A 16,357-nucleotide genomic window follows, 5' to 3' on the forward strand; every position below is an offset into this window, starting at 1 on the left:
ACAACCCCTTCCCTGCACAGCTCAGGTATTGGCATAACGGATCGGAGAGGTAACCCAGCCTTCAGCAGCAAAGCAAGGTCTGTGGAAACAGCACCACTGGCTTCTCCACATGCTCACCAGTTTGGCTTGGGAGATGGGGGTGCTGGGAAGAGGTACTTCCTAGCTGTGGTGTGCACAGTGCTCTGCACGGCTAATTCACACTGCCAGACAGCAGCTAAATCCTGCTGTACTACAACTACTAAAATAAAGACCTGGAACATGTCAGTCAAGTAGCTCTCAGTTACCAGCACTGTATTTTCAAAGCCTGGAGGAGTTAACACAGATCTGACTGATAAGGTGCGCCATGCCCTGCCAGACTGTTGCTTTTCAACTCCAGCACACTGGGAATGGGGAGTACACATGCAGGGATTAATGGGCTAGAAACAGGGTACTGAATACAATTTTAATGCTCAGAAAAATAACAGATTTTTACCTTACAAGTCTTGCTGATGGATCTGTGTCAAGAAGTAGGAGGTGGAGTTGGCACAAGAGTTAGTTCTTTTCGTTCACTCACAATCATTGCCCTTCAGGAAAGAAGGGATTTTCTTCCTCCTCCTCTCACCTATCTCTTTGTCCCCATACACTGGGAAGGGACTGCAGTTCCTTCCTGACAACTAAACTTGAGGAAGAAAAGTGAGACAAATCCATAGGTATCCTCTTATCTCTTTTTCCTGTTCTGCTAGCCTTCAAACAATTGAAACAAAACCAAAGAGATTCCCATGGTGGAATATGGGGTCAGGCCATCAGGAATGTTGACTTAGTTGCTTGATTTAACCAGCAAATGCGTTCTTCCATTTCTGTGTACCTGTCAGCTCTGCTTCTCTACTTGAGTCTGATCCAGGCAAACTGAAGGGAGCAATGAAAGAGACTCCTGGCAAGCCCATTCCCAGGAATTTTTCCCACTGCCACTGCCCTGCTGGAGCACTGTACAGCCACAGCATTGTGTTTCCGTTTCTGCAAGACAAGCTCTCCCATCCACCTGGGAATAAGGGGAAACAGTTTTATCATGAGGACAGTCAGTCACTGGAATGGGTTACCTGGTGAGCTTGTGGAGTTCCTATCCTTGGAGGTCCTCAAACCTGGACTAGGATAGATTCCTGAGCCACCCAGTCTGATCTGAGAGCTGATCCTTATCTGAGCAGGAGATTGGAGTAGAAACCTCCCACTGTCACTTCTGACCAGAATTATCCTACAATCCTGTGGCAGTTCTGACTTCTTATGATACTTGAGACTTGCTTGTTATACGGTCTGCAGAAAAGCTCATTTGGACAGCAGACTGTCCCTGAACCACCACGTCAGCTTCAGAGATCCCCCAAACTGTTACGTGCCCCAGATGTCCATCATCCCTGGTGTTTGCCTTGGCACTGAAAAGCTGCTGCAGCCTATCACTGCTATGGAGCTCCACGGGACTGAAAGAGATGAGTGTCTCGCACAGCTGCTGGGCCCCAGCAGCTCCATCCCAGCCCATGGTTTCTGACACTTGATGAGCTTTCCTGAGCCTCTGAGACTGTGCTAGCTTTCTGACAGCTTTTTAAAATTTCCATGCTACAAGCCCATGTTTTATGAGCTTTCCACAGTGCAAGCTCTCCAGGGAAGCTCTCCAGGAAGCTCTCCACGAGAGAGATGGGAAATTGAATGAACAATTTAGAGCTCTTCCTCTGCTTTGGACCAACACAAAACATTGCAGATGAGTTAGATGGTGGCCTGTGGTAGCTGAGTGACAAGGAAAGCTTCAAACTTGGCAGTAGCAGGGCCAGATATTTTAGGGGCCTCCTGCCTCAGAGGATAACCAGAGAAACAGAGATTTCTTACGATGGGGTGAAACACACCATCTTGGCAAGACAATAAAATCACCCTGTTTTCAGGTCACTGTGTCAAATTTCATATCCAAGTTTTTTCACATCAACAGCAACTTCTTGTCAACAAGCTCCTAATATCCCTAATATCCATCAGCCCAAGCTTTTCTACCACTGCAGCTGGCAGCAAAAGGGCAGTGGTGAGTGATGAAGAGGCTAATGCATCAGCACATGCCAAAGAACAGCCCTCACTACCCTAAGTGGGCCTGTGGCAGGGCTGTGGCATGTCCTTGCTACTGGGGCCCTGCTGAGCCCGGGAGATGCATCCAGATCTCTCATCTACACGGAATACCAAAAGCTCTATATGCACTGCTGGATGGTAAAACAATTGCACCCTCCAGGACTGACTGGCCACCCCATTAATTAAGTGCCTGAGTTTCCTCTGCTATTTGAAGAGCCAGCATTGTGATGTGGTATCTCCTGTTTACAATTTCTCTACAGACTGCTGAGATGCAAATACATCCCCCTGCCCAGCACAGGCCACACTGACTTCATTTCTGCTCTCCTGAGTGGGATGCTGTCCATCAGACCCACATGTGCTGAGGCAGTTGGTGAGTGGCTGGTAAACTTGCTGGAGAATTGGGGTGGGGGGAGGCACGATCATTCATAGAGGTAAAAGAGACATTTTTTCCCTTTATCTCTAGACTTTATATCTCAGCTGCTGCAGTGCACTGCGGACAGTTGGTGTGGGCTGAAGAAGCACATGTGGTGTGGACAGCCAAGGACTTTGTGTAATCTGAGTGCAAGTAGCCACATCCTGGACTTCTTCTGGGTCTAGTGACACTAACCTCCCAGGCCAAACCCAGCTGGTTCCCATGACCGAGGTAGTTACAGCTGAGACACCCAGACTTCCCAGTTGCTCTCCATTTTTAGTCTGCTTAGCCCTCCCTGCATGTGGGAGAAACGAAGAGGCTGGAGGAAAGGCAAGCATCCTCAGAGAGCTGGGTTCATCTGGAAGGGAGGGTGAGTACCTCATGCAGGTGATCAGACTGATGGAGCCGATTGGGTGGAAAGGGTAGATGCACTCTCTGCATGCAGAAGGGATTCACTGCAAACCGCCAGGGTGACCTTTTGGGATGCATCTTGAGAAACGCTTGGGGGAACTGGCATTGCTCATTGTCTGCACAGCTGTGTCTGGGCTCTGTAGGAGGATGGGGAAAACACAAACAGAACAGCTCTTTTTGTCCCTTCCAGTCAGGTGCCAGAAATCCTCAACTTTATTCACGTCCAGATGCCGATCATGCAGTATGCCACCCTCTGAGGCTCCTCCATGGAGGAAGTGTCTTTGCTTGTTCTCTCTCCATGGCCATAACCAAGAGCCTCCCACAGACACAGCTGCCCATGGACAGGTATGTGTCCTGCTCCAGCCCCTGCAAGCAGGCAGGGAACCACCGCCTGATGGGCAAGGACGAGTTGGCAAAGACTCTGTCCCTTTTCCTCTGGGGAGGGAAAGTTTGAGCTTGGCCAGACCTAGCACTCAAGTCCAGAGCTCATCCCCTGCCAGCCTGTTTGGGGCAGGGAAGGTTCTTCACCCAGAGGGTGCCAGAGCACTGGAACAGGCTCCACAGGGAGGTGTCACAGCCCCAAGCCTGTCAGTATTCAAGAGACCGGACAACACCCTCAGACACATGGTGTGAACTGTGGGGCTGTCATAGGCAGGGACAGGAGTTGGACTTGATGATCCTTGTGGGTCCCGTCCAACTCAAGACATACTAAGAGCATGGCAGGTACCAGAGCCCACAGACTAGTGGATGAACTTGTGCTCCCTGCAGTGACATGATGGAGCCGTGGAGGATCCTGGGCTGGAAACACTTTGTTCTAAAGGTTGTAATGGAAAACCTAAAGGAGGAAAGGCAACTGGGAAAAAACTGTGTTTTCTCTGGCAGTTTTCATGGAATGTCTATGCAGATCACCATGCCACCCAGGAGGTGGTGTCCATGCAGCAGAGCCTGGGATCTGTTGCTCCCAGAGTGGCTCCCCATCCTCCAGCAGTCCATCAGCGCCACCTCGGGAAGGGAGATGCTTTTTTTCCCACTGAGCTCCAGGGAAGGCTGGTTCATCAAGGGACACCTAAGTGAGGGAGATCCCTGCAGATGGAGCAAACACGACAGGCAGTTGTGCTAGGCTTTACTGCCCAGGAACAGGTCATGTTTGTCCATGGCACTGAGGCAGCACTTCAGCCCCCTCATCTCCTGAGGGGAGATGGGGGCGGGGTCAGGTGAGGCGGGGCCACGGCCGTGCCGGTCCCGGAGCCGGAGCGCCTGCGCGGGGCCAGAAAAGCGGCGGCAGCAGGTGGGTCAGGGTTCAGTTCAGCCGCGGGGCTGGGGGGGGGGGGGCTGTACGACCCTCAGGAACCCTTGTCCTGCGGGCAGGTGCGGGTTCCGCTCTTCCATGCTCTGCTCCTGGGGACAGGAGCAGCCCCGGGCCCGCCGGGCATTTTCGGGGCCGGGCCCCTGTTCGGCCAGAGGGAGCAGGGCAGCCCCGAGCCGCGCCGGTCCCGGGGCTCCTGCGGTGCCGGACGGGTCTCGGCTGCTGCCTCCGTAGGGTTTCACTTGGAGGAATTTTGGGGGGCGGTGGAGCGGGGGCTCCCTTGGCGAAGTTAGGGGGCGTGTGTTCCCGTGGAGGAATTTATGGGGGTGGAGAGGGGGCTCCCCTGGAAGAGTTTGGGGTGACCATGCGTTCCCCTGTCAGGGAGGGCATTGCAGTTTGCCTTGCCCGTCCGGGCTGTGCCCCCGGGTGCCTGGGCAAGGCTCCCCACACAGGGCATTGCGGCTGCTGTGCCCCGGGGGACAGTTTCGGGTACGGGGCCGGCGGTGCTGGTGAACTAAAGCAGAATAACCTGTTTCCCCGTGTGTGCTGGTACCCTTCCACCCCGAGCCACGGGGCTGGACCCTGCCTGCAGGGAGGCTGCCCCCACCCCAGTTCCCAAGCACTCCCCAAAACTGCATGCAGTGCCCCTGGGCTGTGAGTGGGCTACACTCCCTGACCACCCCCCCATCACACCACACATGGGGTCTGAAAAAGAAGTTTCAGTGCCAGGTTTCAACCCCCCAAATGGAGACCAGGTGCTGTGTTTCACAGCCTAAAAATGGAGTCTGAGTCTTGTGTTTTTACCTTTGAAAAACAGAGATTAAGTGCTGCATTTTTAGATAGACGGGTTTTGGGTCCTGAAAGCAGAGTCCTCCATTTCTGAAGCTCAGAAAAAGACTAGGTCCCGTGTTTTTAGCATTTGAAAACTGAGACCAAGTCCTGTGTTTTCACAGCTCAGAAAATAACTTAAGTCCTTCATTTTCCAGGCTGGAAAATGGAGACTAAGAACTGTGGTTTTGGGATTCAAAGCCAGAGGGTGAGCAGTGCATTTCTGAAGCTCAGAGAAAGACTAAGTCCTTCATTTTCAGTGCTTGAAAATGCAGGCTGAGTCCTGTGATTCTTCTGGGCCTTAGAACAAAGCTAAATACTGCATTTTGGGGACTTGGAAACAGAGTCTGAGTCATCCATTTTCAGCCCCCAAAACAGGAGCTTGGGAGGGACTTTGGGTAGATGGGAGACAGAGGAGGGTGATGGGATGGAGGTGGGACTGGATGGGTAGGGAGTGTGGAGGGCAGGTGTATGGACCGTCCAGTGGGTGGGAGACAGAGCTAGAGCTGTAAGAAGCAGGAGCTCAGATATTGTGGAGCTTCACATTATTGGAGCTGGAGTGTCCATCATTCAGAGTTGGAACAAGCTGGAGCTGTTGCTTAGAGCTGGAGCTGAAATTACCTGAAATAAGCCTGAGTGTCCATTGCCCAGAACTGTGACAAGCATCTCTCATCTCAACTGTGGAACAGCTGAGCTGCAATGTAGATCTTCAAGAACACAGAGCTGAAACAACCTGGAGCTGTGAGAAGCAGGCACATCTTGTCACTAGAGCTGCTGTACAGAGCTGGAACAAGATGGAGCTGAAACAAAGCTCAACATCCACCAGCTGGAGCTGTGGTGAGAACTGCCATGCAAGAGCCAGAGCTTCAAAAAGCTGGACCCGAAATTACATAAAACTGGAACAAGTTGGAGTCATGAGAAGTTGGAGTGTCCTGGAGCTAGAATGGAGAGTACCTGAGCCTGAAACATGCAGCAGGATCATCTCTCATCACAACCATACAAGAACCAGAGCTGGAAGAAGCAGGAACTCAAGGCTCCTGGGGTTTCATGAGCAGTAACATGCTGCACTGTCTATCAGCAGGAGGTGTACAAAGCAGAAGTGTCTCTTATGCAGAGCATCCAATCACTCAAGCTGCTGTAGAGCTGGAGTGCCCATTAGCTGGAACTGTAATTACCTGGAGCTGGGGTGTTCATCAGCCAAACCCACACCTGGAGGCAGGCACAGGCAGGGCTGTCTATAACAAGGAGCAGCAGAGAGGCGAGTCATCCCTCTGTGAGCCAGCAGCCCCACTATGAGAAGACAGGCCATGGCACAAGGCAGCGGCATATCCTCTGTACCTGCAAAAGGGGAAAGAAACCAGTTGATCAGAGCTCCCAGGGTGTACAGCCCAGCCCCATGTAACCTGTGGGAGTTGCCTGTCCCTGTCCCAGACCAGGGCAGCTCTTCCCTCCTGCCTGCCCCTTGCTTTTGGCAGAGGCTGCCTAGTGCCACGTACAGGCAGGGAAGGGAGAAATGACAACAGGAGAGGTAGGGGCTCAGCCCAGAAAAAACACATTTCTCCCACAGAGAGCAGGCGAGAATGAACACCTTGCTGAAACTACACTGCCTTTCAGGCAGAGCACAAAACAACACCAAGCAGTACTGGGGCTGAGGATGGGCTGTCCTCAGCCAGGTTTGGCCTGGCACAGCACTCATCCCCTCAACTGCCAACCTCCCCCTGACCCTACCCAGGAGGAAGACTGGGGGAGCCACAGGCTGCCCTCCTCATCCTGCTGTATGTCATTGCCAAGTGCTAAACACCAAATAGAACTGAACCGAGCCAAGTGCTAGACACTAAATAAAGCTGAACCAAGCCAAACAGGTTGCAGATGGGGCTCAGAAGCACCAGGGGCACAGAACAGGACTGTCCTCACCCCAGCCATGGCCAAGAGCCACACCAGCCCTTACTAGAGACCGGCTGGGTGCTCATGGACTACACAGGGAGAAGCTGCCCCCCGGCAGCTTTGGCACCAGGGCTTCCCTCAGCTTCCCCCGCAACAATGTGTCCTGGCACCATGGGACACAGCCCCAGGCTGGGCCCACTAGAGGGAAGGCCCCTATGCGGTGCTACTGCACAGCCCCAAACTGCCCAGCAACAGAAGCCATAAATAAGGCATGTTTTCCTCCACAGCCAGATGTAGCTTCCTCAGCTCACATGCATCTGAACTGTTCTCACATGTCTGAGCCTGCAGGACACCTCTAGAACACAGCTAGGCCCAGACCCCAGCTTCAGAGCACTTGCCAGACATTTGTTCACACATTGGTGTTCCCCAGTGCTGCCCATGCTCCTCACCCAGGCTCATCCTTCTGTGTTGGCATCGCCCAGCTTTCCCCATGTTCCTTGCCCAGGTTGAGCCATTTTTTGGCTTAGCTACTCCTGTGCTCTGCTGCCTGAGCTTAAAAAGCCCCTTGTGAGGAAGAAGATGCGGAGTAAAGACTTTACCTCCTTTCCTTCCTCCCCTCCCCCCTGTCCTGGCTGCAGGCCCTCATCTGCCCCGCTCAGCCACCCCCTTCCCAGCCTGACCTGCAGTTTGGTTGCACTCCTGGTCCTCCCACAGCAGCTCTGCCTCCATTTGCACAGCCCAGAGGAAAAAACTGAGCTGTGTGAAGAGTGACCACCCACATAAGGCTTCCCAATAATGAGGCTCAGCTGTCCCTAATGCTCCTCGGGAGACACAGCAACTCAGGAAACCTTTCCCCAGGTGTTTCCAGTTTTGTAGGGGCAGCTGGTTGGCTGCGACTGGGGGACTCCCATCCACACCACAGCTCTAGCTAGCAGCCCTCTAAGCACAGGTTCTCTCAAGATGGGTCTGAGCAAACAGAAACAGCTTTTTAAAAAGCACTCGTGTACGCACAGCCACAGCTCGTGGTCACCCTCTGCTCCATCCCTCTGTCGGGTGACAGGTGCTTGGCCCCTGGAGAGGCACCAGCCCTGAGGGACCAGCCGGGCTGCATATCCCAGGGCGGGCAGCCGGTGGCCTCGCCCGGCTCAGAGCCTAGCCCAGGAGTCACAGACAGAGCTACGCCGGCCTGCGGGCAGCTCTGGTCCTCACCGCTGGCTCCCAGCTCCAGAAAGTGCTCCCAGCTCTCCCCCGCCAGCACCCAACAGCCTCCCTGTATGCACGGTCTTGCTAGGCAGAAAAAAACCAAAAAACAGACCTAGCTGTACTCCTGCAAGCACCCAGCTGCCCGGCCCGCGCCTGGCGGTGGCGGTTCCCGTGTCTAAGCCAGGCAGTCCTGGGGGCAGACCCCGTCGGCACTGCCCCTATGGGCACCTCCAGGTTCTGACCGGTGCTGGAGAATCCGTCCCCAGGCAGTTACCGTCCACATCCCTGGTCCCGGCCGCTCCGAGGTTGCAGCCCGGCAGGGCGGGCAGAGACCTCGGTCCCAGCCGCACCGCTTCCTGCTGCCTCCCCCCGCCCCGCGCTCCCTGTGACACTTGTATCGCAGTATCACACAGTATCACAGTACGTTTGGGATTGGAAGGGACCTCAAAAGATCATCTAGTCTAATCCCCCTGCTGGAGCAGGAACGCCTAGGTGAGGTCGCACAGGAACATGTCCAGGTGGGTTTTGAATGTCTCCAGAGAAGGAGACTCCACAAACTCCCTGGGCAGCCTGTTCCAGTGCTCTGTCACCCTCACTGAGAATAAGTTTCTTCTCAAATTTAAGTGGAACCTCTTGTGTTCCAGCTTGATCCCATTACCCCTTGTCCTATCATTGTTTGCCACCGAGAAGAGCCTGGCTCCATCCTCATGACACTCACCCTTTATATATTTACAAACATTAATAAGGTCACCCCTCAGTCTCCTCTTCTCCAAACTAAAGAGACCCAGCTCCCTCAGCCTTTCTTCATAAGGGAGATGCTCCATTCCCTTAATCATCTTTGTTGCCCTATGCTGGACCCTCTCCAGCAGTTCCCTGTCCTTCTTGAACTGAGGGGCCCAGAACTGGACACAATATTCCAGTTGTGGTCTCACCAGGGCGGAGTAGAGGGGAAGGAGAACCTCTCTCAATCTGCTAACCACCCCGCTTCTAATACACCCCAGGATGCCATTGGCCTTCCTGGCCACAAGGGCACAGTGCTGGCTCATGGTCATCCTGTTGTCCACCAGGACCCCCAGGTCCCTTTCCCCTACACTGCTCTCTAATATGTAATTTCCCAACCTATACTGGAACCTGGGGCTGTTCCTGCCCAGATGCAGGACTCTACACTTTTCCTTGTTAAATTTCATTAGGTTATTCCCTGCCCAACTCTCCAGCCTGTCCAGGTCTCGCTGGATGGCAGCACAGCTTTCTGGCGTGTCAGCCACTCCTCCCAGCTTAGTGTCATCAACAAACTTGCTGATACTGCACTCTATTCCCTCGTCTAAATCGTTAATGAATATATTGAATAATACTGGCCCCAGTACTGACCCCTGAGGCAATCCACTGGATACTGGCCTCCAACTAGACCCCGCGGTTACTTGTGCGGTAACGCCTCCTGGCGGCTGCCACCTATCACCGCAGGCCGCGACCCACTTCCCCGCTGCTCCCAGGCCGACGTTGCAGCACAGCCCGTTGCTCCTCGAATCCTGCACTGGGCCGCGGGAACCAGTTTCAGTGAGTCCGGAGGAAGAACGGGGGCAGCCGATCCCCTGGCGTCTCCCCCGCCCGCTGCAGCTGCCGCCCCCGCTGGCTGCCCCGCCGCTCTGGCGCCCCCTCTTGGCTCCGGACGGCGCTACAATGATCAGTGTTCGCTCTGCCCGCGAGCCCGTGTCCGCCGACAGCCACCCGTTCCACGCCGCGTGGGCCGCCTCCTCGAGACATGGGCGAGCCCCGTTGGCAGGGGAACAACTCCCCGGGACCACCCCACGGTCCTGAGTGTCAACAGGGCCCTGGCCGCTGCCACACCTATGTGTACCCCTCCTTCCTCCCCCACAGCCGCACTTAATCAAGTTGCGTGAGAGATGATCCTGTGTGGAAGGGGACCCATCTGGAGAGGCAGGGCAGAGTTGCATTTCAGGTGACCCCAGTGGGGCTGCAATTAAAACTGCATGGAAGCAAAGCAGCGTAGAAGGGCATTATGGCAGCATCTGCAAAAGCTGTTCTCAACTTTAATGCACAGGCATGCAAAGCAACGCACACACACACAGCTGCTGTACTTCACCCTGTTCCCAGTTGTTGGAGGGAACAGGAGGTGCTCCACAGACAGCATCAGAAGCACCATGACAGAAGTGACACCAGTGAGAACTTGCACAACAAGTACACTGAGGTCCCAACCTGTTTTTCTCCCCCTTAAAAGAACCCAGACTTTACCCACGAACCCCAAGCAGAGTTTTCCCAAGGTTTATCGGGCAGCCGGCTGCCGTCTTCCATCATGTCCAAGAAATCCCCTTCTCCAAGTTGTAGTATTTTCTCCACAGGAAATGCAAACACCCCAGCAATCACTGTGACTGCAAAGGCCTTTCTAAAATCCCAGCCACCTGTCTAACAGCACCTCAGTGCAGGCTGTGTCTGCATGTGTTACTGCCAAGGGAATAATTGAGGCCACCACAGCACTGAACGCGTCACTGCTGACATCCTCCAGCTGCCCCCTTACCTTTTCTCACTTTTTTCTCTGTTCGATGCCCACCAGCTCTCATGTATGACATGCATATGGATTTTTTACCTTGCTCCATTCCAGCCGCTGGCAGGCTTGCTGACCCTGTGTTTTTTTAAGCCAGTGCCCCAGGAAATCAATTTATACAGCCACAACAAACCGCTGCTTGTTGACTTGTGTCAAACACTTGAAATATATGACACTAAAGTATGTGACACTGTGCTACTATGGCTTCCCACCGTCATCTGACAAGCCAGCAGCAATTTTCTTAAAAAAAAATTTGTATATAGCAAGGTCTGAACCAGTGCTCTACAGCAACCTGCATTCAAGAGAATGAAGGACATGGATAAATGCTGCAGACATCAGTAGTTTATTGGTATGTTTAGTCAAAACACATTCAGAATGGAAACTTAAAAGGAAAAATACTTTCCACCTGCAACAATTAAACTAGAATCTACTAGCATATAATGCTTGACATGTTACAGCAATGAAGATGGTAATCCACTGTCTTGTATACCTACTAAAGCCAAGATGGTCAGCCAAGTGTATTGAAATAGAACCGTAACAACAAAACACTCCCACCAGCCACAAATCAGCAACTAACAGTAATGGTCAGTGAATCCCTTCCTTTGCCCCAAGAGGTACATTTACTATCCAGAGAGTCGAGAACATGGAAGGAGTCCACAGTACAGCAAGTGAGCTATCACCATGTAAACTTCTCCAGATGGCGTTCCAATGGTTGTTCATGTCACTTAAGAAGCAAGCCAAAAAGCAGAATGGCTCAGTAGCTCTTTTTAATACTCCGTTTTTTGTTGTTGACATTATTCCCAGTGCCATTTGCCATACAAATGGATCAGGTGGCAGCAAAACACCACAGCACTACAAAAGGTGGGGGGGGGGAAAAAGCTACACAAAACATACTGGTGGCAAACTGCTAACTGATGACAGCAATTTGTCCAAAGGCTTCAAACCTAAATGGGGTTGTGGTGTGGTGAGCAGTTCAAGTACTACAGATTTCCAGGTAACAGCTGAAAATGCAAGACTTTGAACAAAAACCTGAAATATTAAAACAGAGACTGGAAAAAATGTGCCCTGGAAAAAAACGTGTATGAAAATAGTCCAGAACTTACCATCAAACACAGAAGACCTCAAGCCTGGGAGAAAACAGACAGATGCCACTTGACTTTGCCTAATTTATCAGAAAAACACGTGCAAAATCTCCCAATGTACTCACAAACAGCAAATGATTGCATAACCCAGAGAGAGATTGCTATGATGCCCTATCTGATTTTACTTGAAATTGCAATTATTTTGTTTGAGGTCTTCCATGCTTAGAAGCAGCTTCAAATGGTCACGCTTTCACACAGACGTACACACAAACACACCCCCTTCCTTTACTCCCGACACCTCAGGGCCAGGCACTTGCTGCATGCCCCAGCATCAAGCCAAAACATCCCGTCTGGTGCAGCCACAGTTACAGGACTGTGCTCCAGAACGTCATCCAGAAATGGACCTCTCTGCTGGAAAAACCCACACATCACACTATCCTTTAGTCCAGAGCCACAGAAGTGTCAACAACTTCAGCTGAGAGTTATGTGCAAAATGAGGAAGAGTTTTTAAAAAAGCGCAACTGAAAAATGCAAATACTTCAGAGCTGCTATTTTCTTCTCTGAAAATTGCAGTATCCTCCTTTGGCAAGCTCACCCTCACAAAGGATGCTGAGTTCTACCGATTACGAGCTGGCCAAAAGCGTTCAACCTTCTTGGCTGACTTCTGAAATTCACACCCAAGAGAGATTTCAACTCCATTTTCTTCAATTAGAGACAACCTGGAGTCTACTTGGATGCCTTCTTCCTCCCTTCCCCCTCTCTGCAAAATAACAGGCAAACTTGTTAATTGAAGAGCAAGGGGGATGATAATTTTAGCAACGTTTACTGATTGAAAGATACTGCAATTTTTTTAATACAATTTTTCAATTATTTCCTTTAAATGCTTTGCAGCTGATTGGCTTTGCAGCACAGTAATTCATACACTATACTGTACAAAATCACCAGCGAGACTGGAATGATGTATTCATAGAAGGCACCATCATGCTTATTACATTACCAGAGAACTCAAATACAGTCAAGACAAATTTCACTGTACAGTGCTTATCGAAGGGGAAAAGGGAAGGGGAAGGAGGAGCATGTTGAGCAGCCATCAGTGTACTGAAGAGGGGCAGATAGAAAAATCTAACATCAGCTACCAAACTTGGTGCGTACTCAGGACTATGACTTTGAAACTCTGGATTCTGTTTAGTTTACAGCTAAATGGATTCCTTCTGGAAGAAACTTGAAGTCTTATTAAGGTTTGTGTGTGTACATATGTTGGTCACAGCAAGCAGATCAGATGCCCGCACCGTTTCACAAGCTATTCTGTCTGAGTAAGAGGATGAAGGTTTTTTTTTCCTCCGATGCCTCCTGCAGATGTCAATATAAATGAGTTCAGAGTACCCTTTAGTGCATTTTGATGAGTGCGTAAACATAAGTTAGTTTGGAGCAGAGTGTTTTAAGAAGGAAAAAAAGAAAGAGGCAAGCTTCTCCAATTGCACCAGTTGCACTATCTGTGTTTCCAACAGTAACAGGCAGAAACAGTAACACTTAAACAAAACGTGCAGCAGAGGATTTTTGACTGAAAGGAACTGAATTATATTGGGCATGTCCTTAAGTTCACTTTTGTTGCAGATAGTTAACCGGTCTTTTTTTTTTTTTTTTTCCCCAGTCCTCAATTCTCCAAGTCTACATTTATAAATTAACAGTATGACTCCTGTTGTGAAACTGGGGAAAGAATGTCCACCTCAATTTAAACTGGAAACCAAAGGATGCTTTCACGTCAAAGAAATTATCAGAAGGGCTGTGTCACATTCCAAAGCCAAAAGAAATTAACAAGAATGCAAACACGATGGGTAATGTACCACTGCCACGACTGTCTGCCCACAGTGGAGATTTCAGCGACGCTGTCCACTGAAACGGCCTTCCATTTGCCCGGTTCCTCGTCCAGAGCCAAGTTTCTGTGCCATGCCACCTCTTGGAGGGGGTCCTCTTCCATCACGGTCTCGCATCATGCCACCACCCACTATTCCACGGGGACCCCCAGGGCCTCTATCATTGCGTCGAATATCCCTACGATCATCGCCTCCGCCTCGGGTCTCTCTTTCACGAGCAGCTCTTGTTTTTTTCTCTTCCACGTTCAAGCGCACTTCACCCCGGAACATAATAGGCTTATAGGGAAAAATTTTCAAGGTACATGTTAGTCACCATTTCACAAAGTCCGTTTACACAAGGCATATGAAAACACTGCATTTGCTGCATGCTACAGCCTACCTTCACTTACATGCCAAAGACAAAAATTAAGTGTTAAGGGCTCCCTGCAACACACAAGCTTAGCCCTAGAAGTCTACAGTAAATGGAACAGCATTTTAAAATTCATTTGACATGCAAGGAATTAAAATCTCTTTCTCAAGTAAGGGCAGGGGTTGTCTTTGGACTCTTCACTTCAGGGCTAATGTTCCTGAAGAACTGCTCTACCAGGTCTTGCTCCCACATACTAGAAATGAAAACTGCTGTTTCCTCCTCTCCAATTCCTCATGTCACAATGACAAATAACCTCACTCCTTTCTCTTGCCCCAGGATGTTCAATTCAGAGATTCACGTAATGGCCTTCAAAATGTCACATACCTGGCTTTCAGCTTAAAACGATTTCTAAAAGTAAGCATTGAGATCCATGCAGTGTCTATGTGCAGAGCTAAAAAACCTGAATTCCCTATGATGCCGTTTGAGGAATGCTGCCACAGCTTATCTAAGCCGAAATGATCTTTTTCTTACAACTGTCGTTCCTGAATGAATGCCAGGAACAACAGCAACACAAATGGGGACGGCCCACACTCCTTGGGATTTAGGGCATTCGGTCCATTTTGTGATATCTACTCAATGCCAATACTTACTTTTGCAACTAAAATTCGCTGGACTGGCTCAGAATCATCAAATACCACAAAACCAAAATTAGGCAGTTTTCCTCCCACTCCTTTAGTATTTATGCGGAGTTCTACCACATTTCCAAAGCCTGGGAAAACACAAGGGAAAAGTCATGTCATTTAAAACCACCGTGCCAGCGCTACCACTCCTCTGCTTGTTCCAGACAACACCTGTAGAGTCACATTGTGTAGAAGTTCCCGCATGTGGCCCTAAGTGAACGCTATGTGACTTTAGTTCTAGAGTTTTTCTTTTTAGTCTCTGCAGCTGGAATTGTTACTTACTCATAAAGAACTCTTTCAGTTCACTCTCATCAATGTCATGTGGCAAGTTCCCAACAAAGAGCTGGTGGCTGTCTGGATAGCGAATTATTCGGCGATTATCTGACTCATTCTGTTCCGTGTCCCCTCTCCCTGCGATCAACAGAAAGAAGAAGGTAGAGCCGCTGAGGTTACGACATGCGTGTAGACTCTTACGAATGCATCTACAAAACAGCACTGAGAAGAGTCACTCAAACAATTCTGTACCTTCAGCCCTTGAGCTTATATTCACTGTGGGTGACACAGGGTAGAGGATACTATTTTCCTCTTCATATAGTCCTGACAATTTTGTCACCTATGAGCACATCTCTATCACATTTTTTCTCTAATACCACAAAGTATTTGTTTTCTATTCATCCATTTTCCCTGGTTAAGTTAAATAAATCCATGTCAACTAAAACATCTGGCATATCAGGTAAGTTTGTAAGAGGTTCCTGTTATATCTTAAATCATGATGCTGAAGAGGAACTCGCCACCTATTACAACATACTTTTTCAAAGATATGGATTTAAGTCATCTCCTCATCAATTCTTTAGCACAACACCACTATCCTCACTTGGGCACTCACATTAAAAACAGTGTTTGCCAGTCACCCCTTCTGGCTTTAATCTTCCACCATTCTGTTCCAAATACAAGAGAGCTCCTCATGTTCTCTCTAGCTCAACCAACGTATGGTTAGCAGCACACAAAATAAAATCTTTCCCTGTATTTCCCTACTAAATCATTACTTGCCTTGCAGTGTGACAGCAGCACACTGTTACCCCTTCTGTACCCAAAGTAGTACAGCATAGGTATGTGCTTCTTTCTCTCCTCGGCTTCCCCCACAAGCCCATTTACAACAAGCTTGCTAGTGTGTTTGAAATCTTTCCTTAAACAAATAAAACGGCTCACTGACTTCCTTTGAAAATAAGATTATAGGGCTGAAGCTCAACTGAGATTTCAGCTTTTTCTCCCCTGCCCCTCGTACCTTCCAGTATAAGATCAGAATGCAAACACTCAGGCGCTGTTACATGCTCTCTGTAGGACTTGCACTACAGCTTTGCTGCACCCGCATCCAAGAGTAGCAGACATGCAGTTTTGCAACTTCATTTAACCACAAGTTGTAGCTTTTGCTCCTTGGTACAAATGACATTAAAAAAACCCAAGACATGTTAACTGCTAACAAGCCATGGTTCTTTGCTGGTGACTTAAATCCTTTCAGTTTCAGTGTTGCCCCAAGTGAAGATATGTTTGCATTATCCGAGCAAAAAGAAAAAAAGCACTTTTAAGCCCATTCTGTACTGTAGTTTGCCATACACTTACTGAAAACCTTAATTACAGCCAATTTTAGCTGAAGCTGGTGCAGAGGCTTACAGCGACTGAGGCTTCACCACT

The 16,357-nt window shown here is 50.0% G+C and overlaps 1 protein-coding gene across 4 annotated transcripts in view; it reads right to left on the minus strand.

Annotated features, from left to right (window-relative positions):
- Positions 1-6,266: 6,266 nt before the first annotated feature.
- G3BP2 (G3BP stress granule assembly factor 2) overlaps positions 6,267-16,357 on the minus strand; it is a 34,595-nt gene continuing 24,504 nt past the window's right edge. For 3 of the 4 annotated variants that reach the window (XM_080344436.1, XM_080344434.1, XM_080344437.1), the window contains 3 exons: positions 14,948-15,076; positions 14,636-14,754; positions 11,001-13,912 (listed from right to left, as the gene is read on the minus strand). In XM_080344436.1, coding sequence (XP_080200562.1) covers positions 13,640-13,912; positions 14,636-14,754; positions 14,948-15,076 — 521 coding nt within the window. In that variant the 3' untranslated portion in view covers positions 11,001-13,639. Of the gene's footprint in view, positions 6,372-11,000; positions 13,913-14,635; positions 14,755-14,947; positions 15,077-16,357 lie in introns of those variants that run through there. The other variant, XM_080344435.1, reaches the window with a different exon arrangement.

The sequence above is a fragment of the Nesoenas mayeri genome (assembly GCF_963082525.1).
Source record: "Nesoenas mayeri genome assembly, chromosome: 4".
In the NCBI taxonomy this organism is placed as follows: Eukaryota; Metazoa; Chordata; class Aves; order Columbiformes; family Columbidae; genus Nesoenas; species Nesoenas mayeri.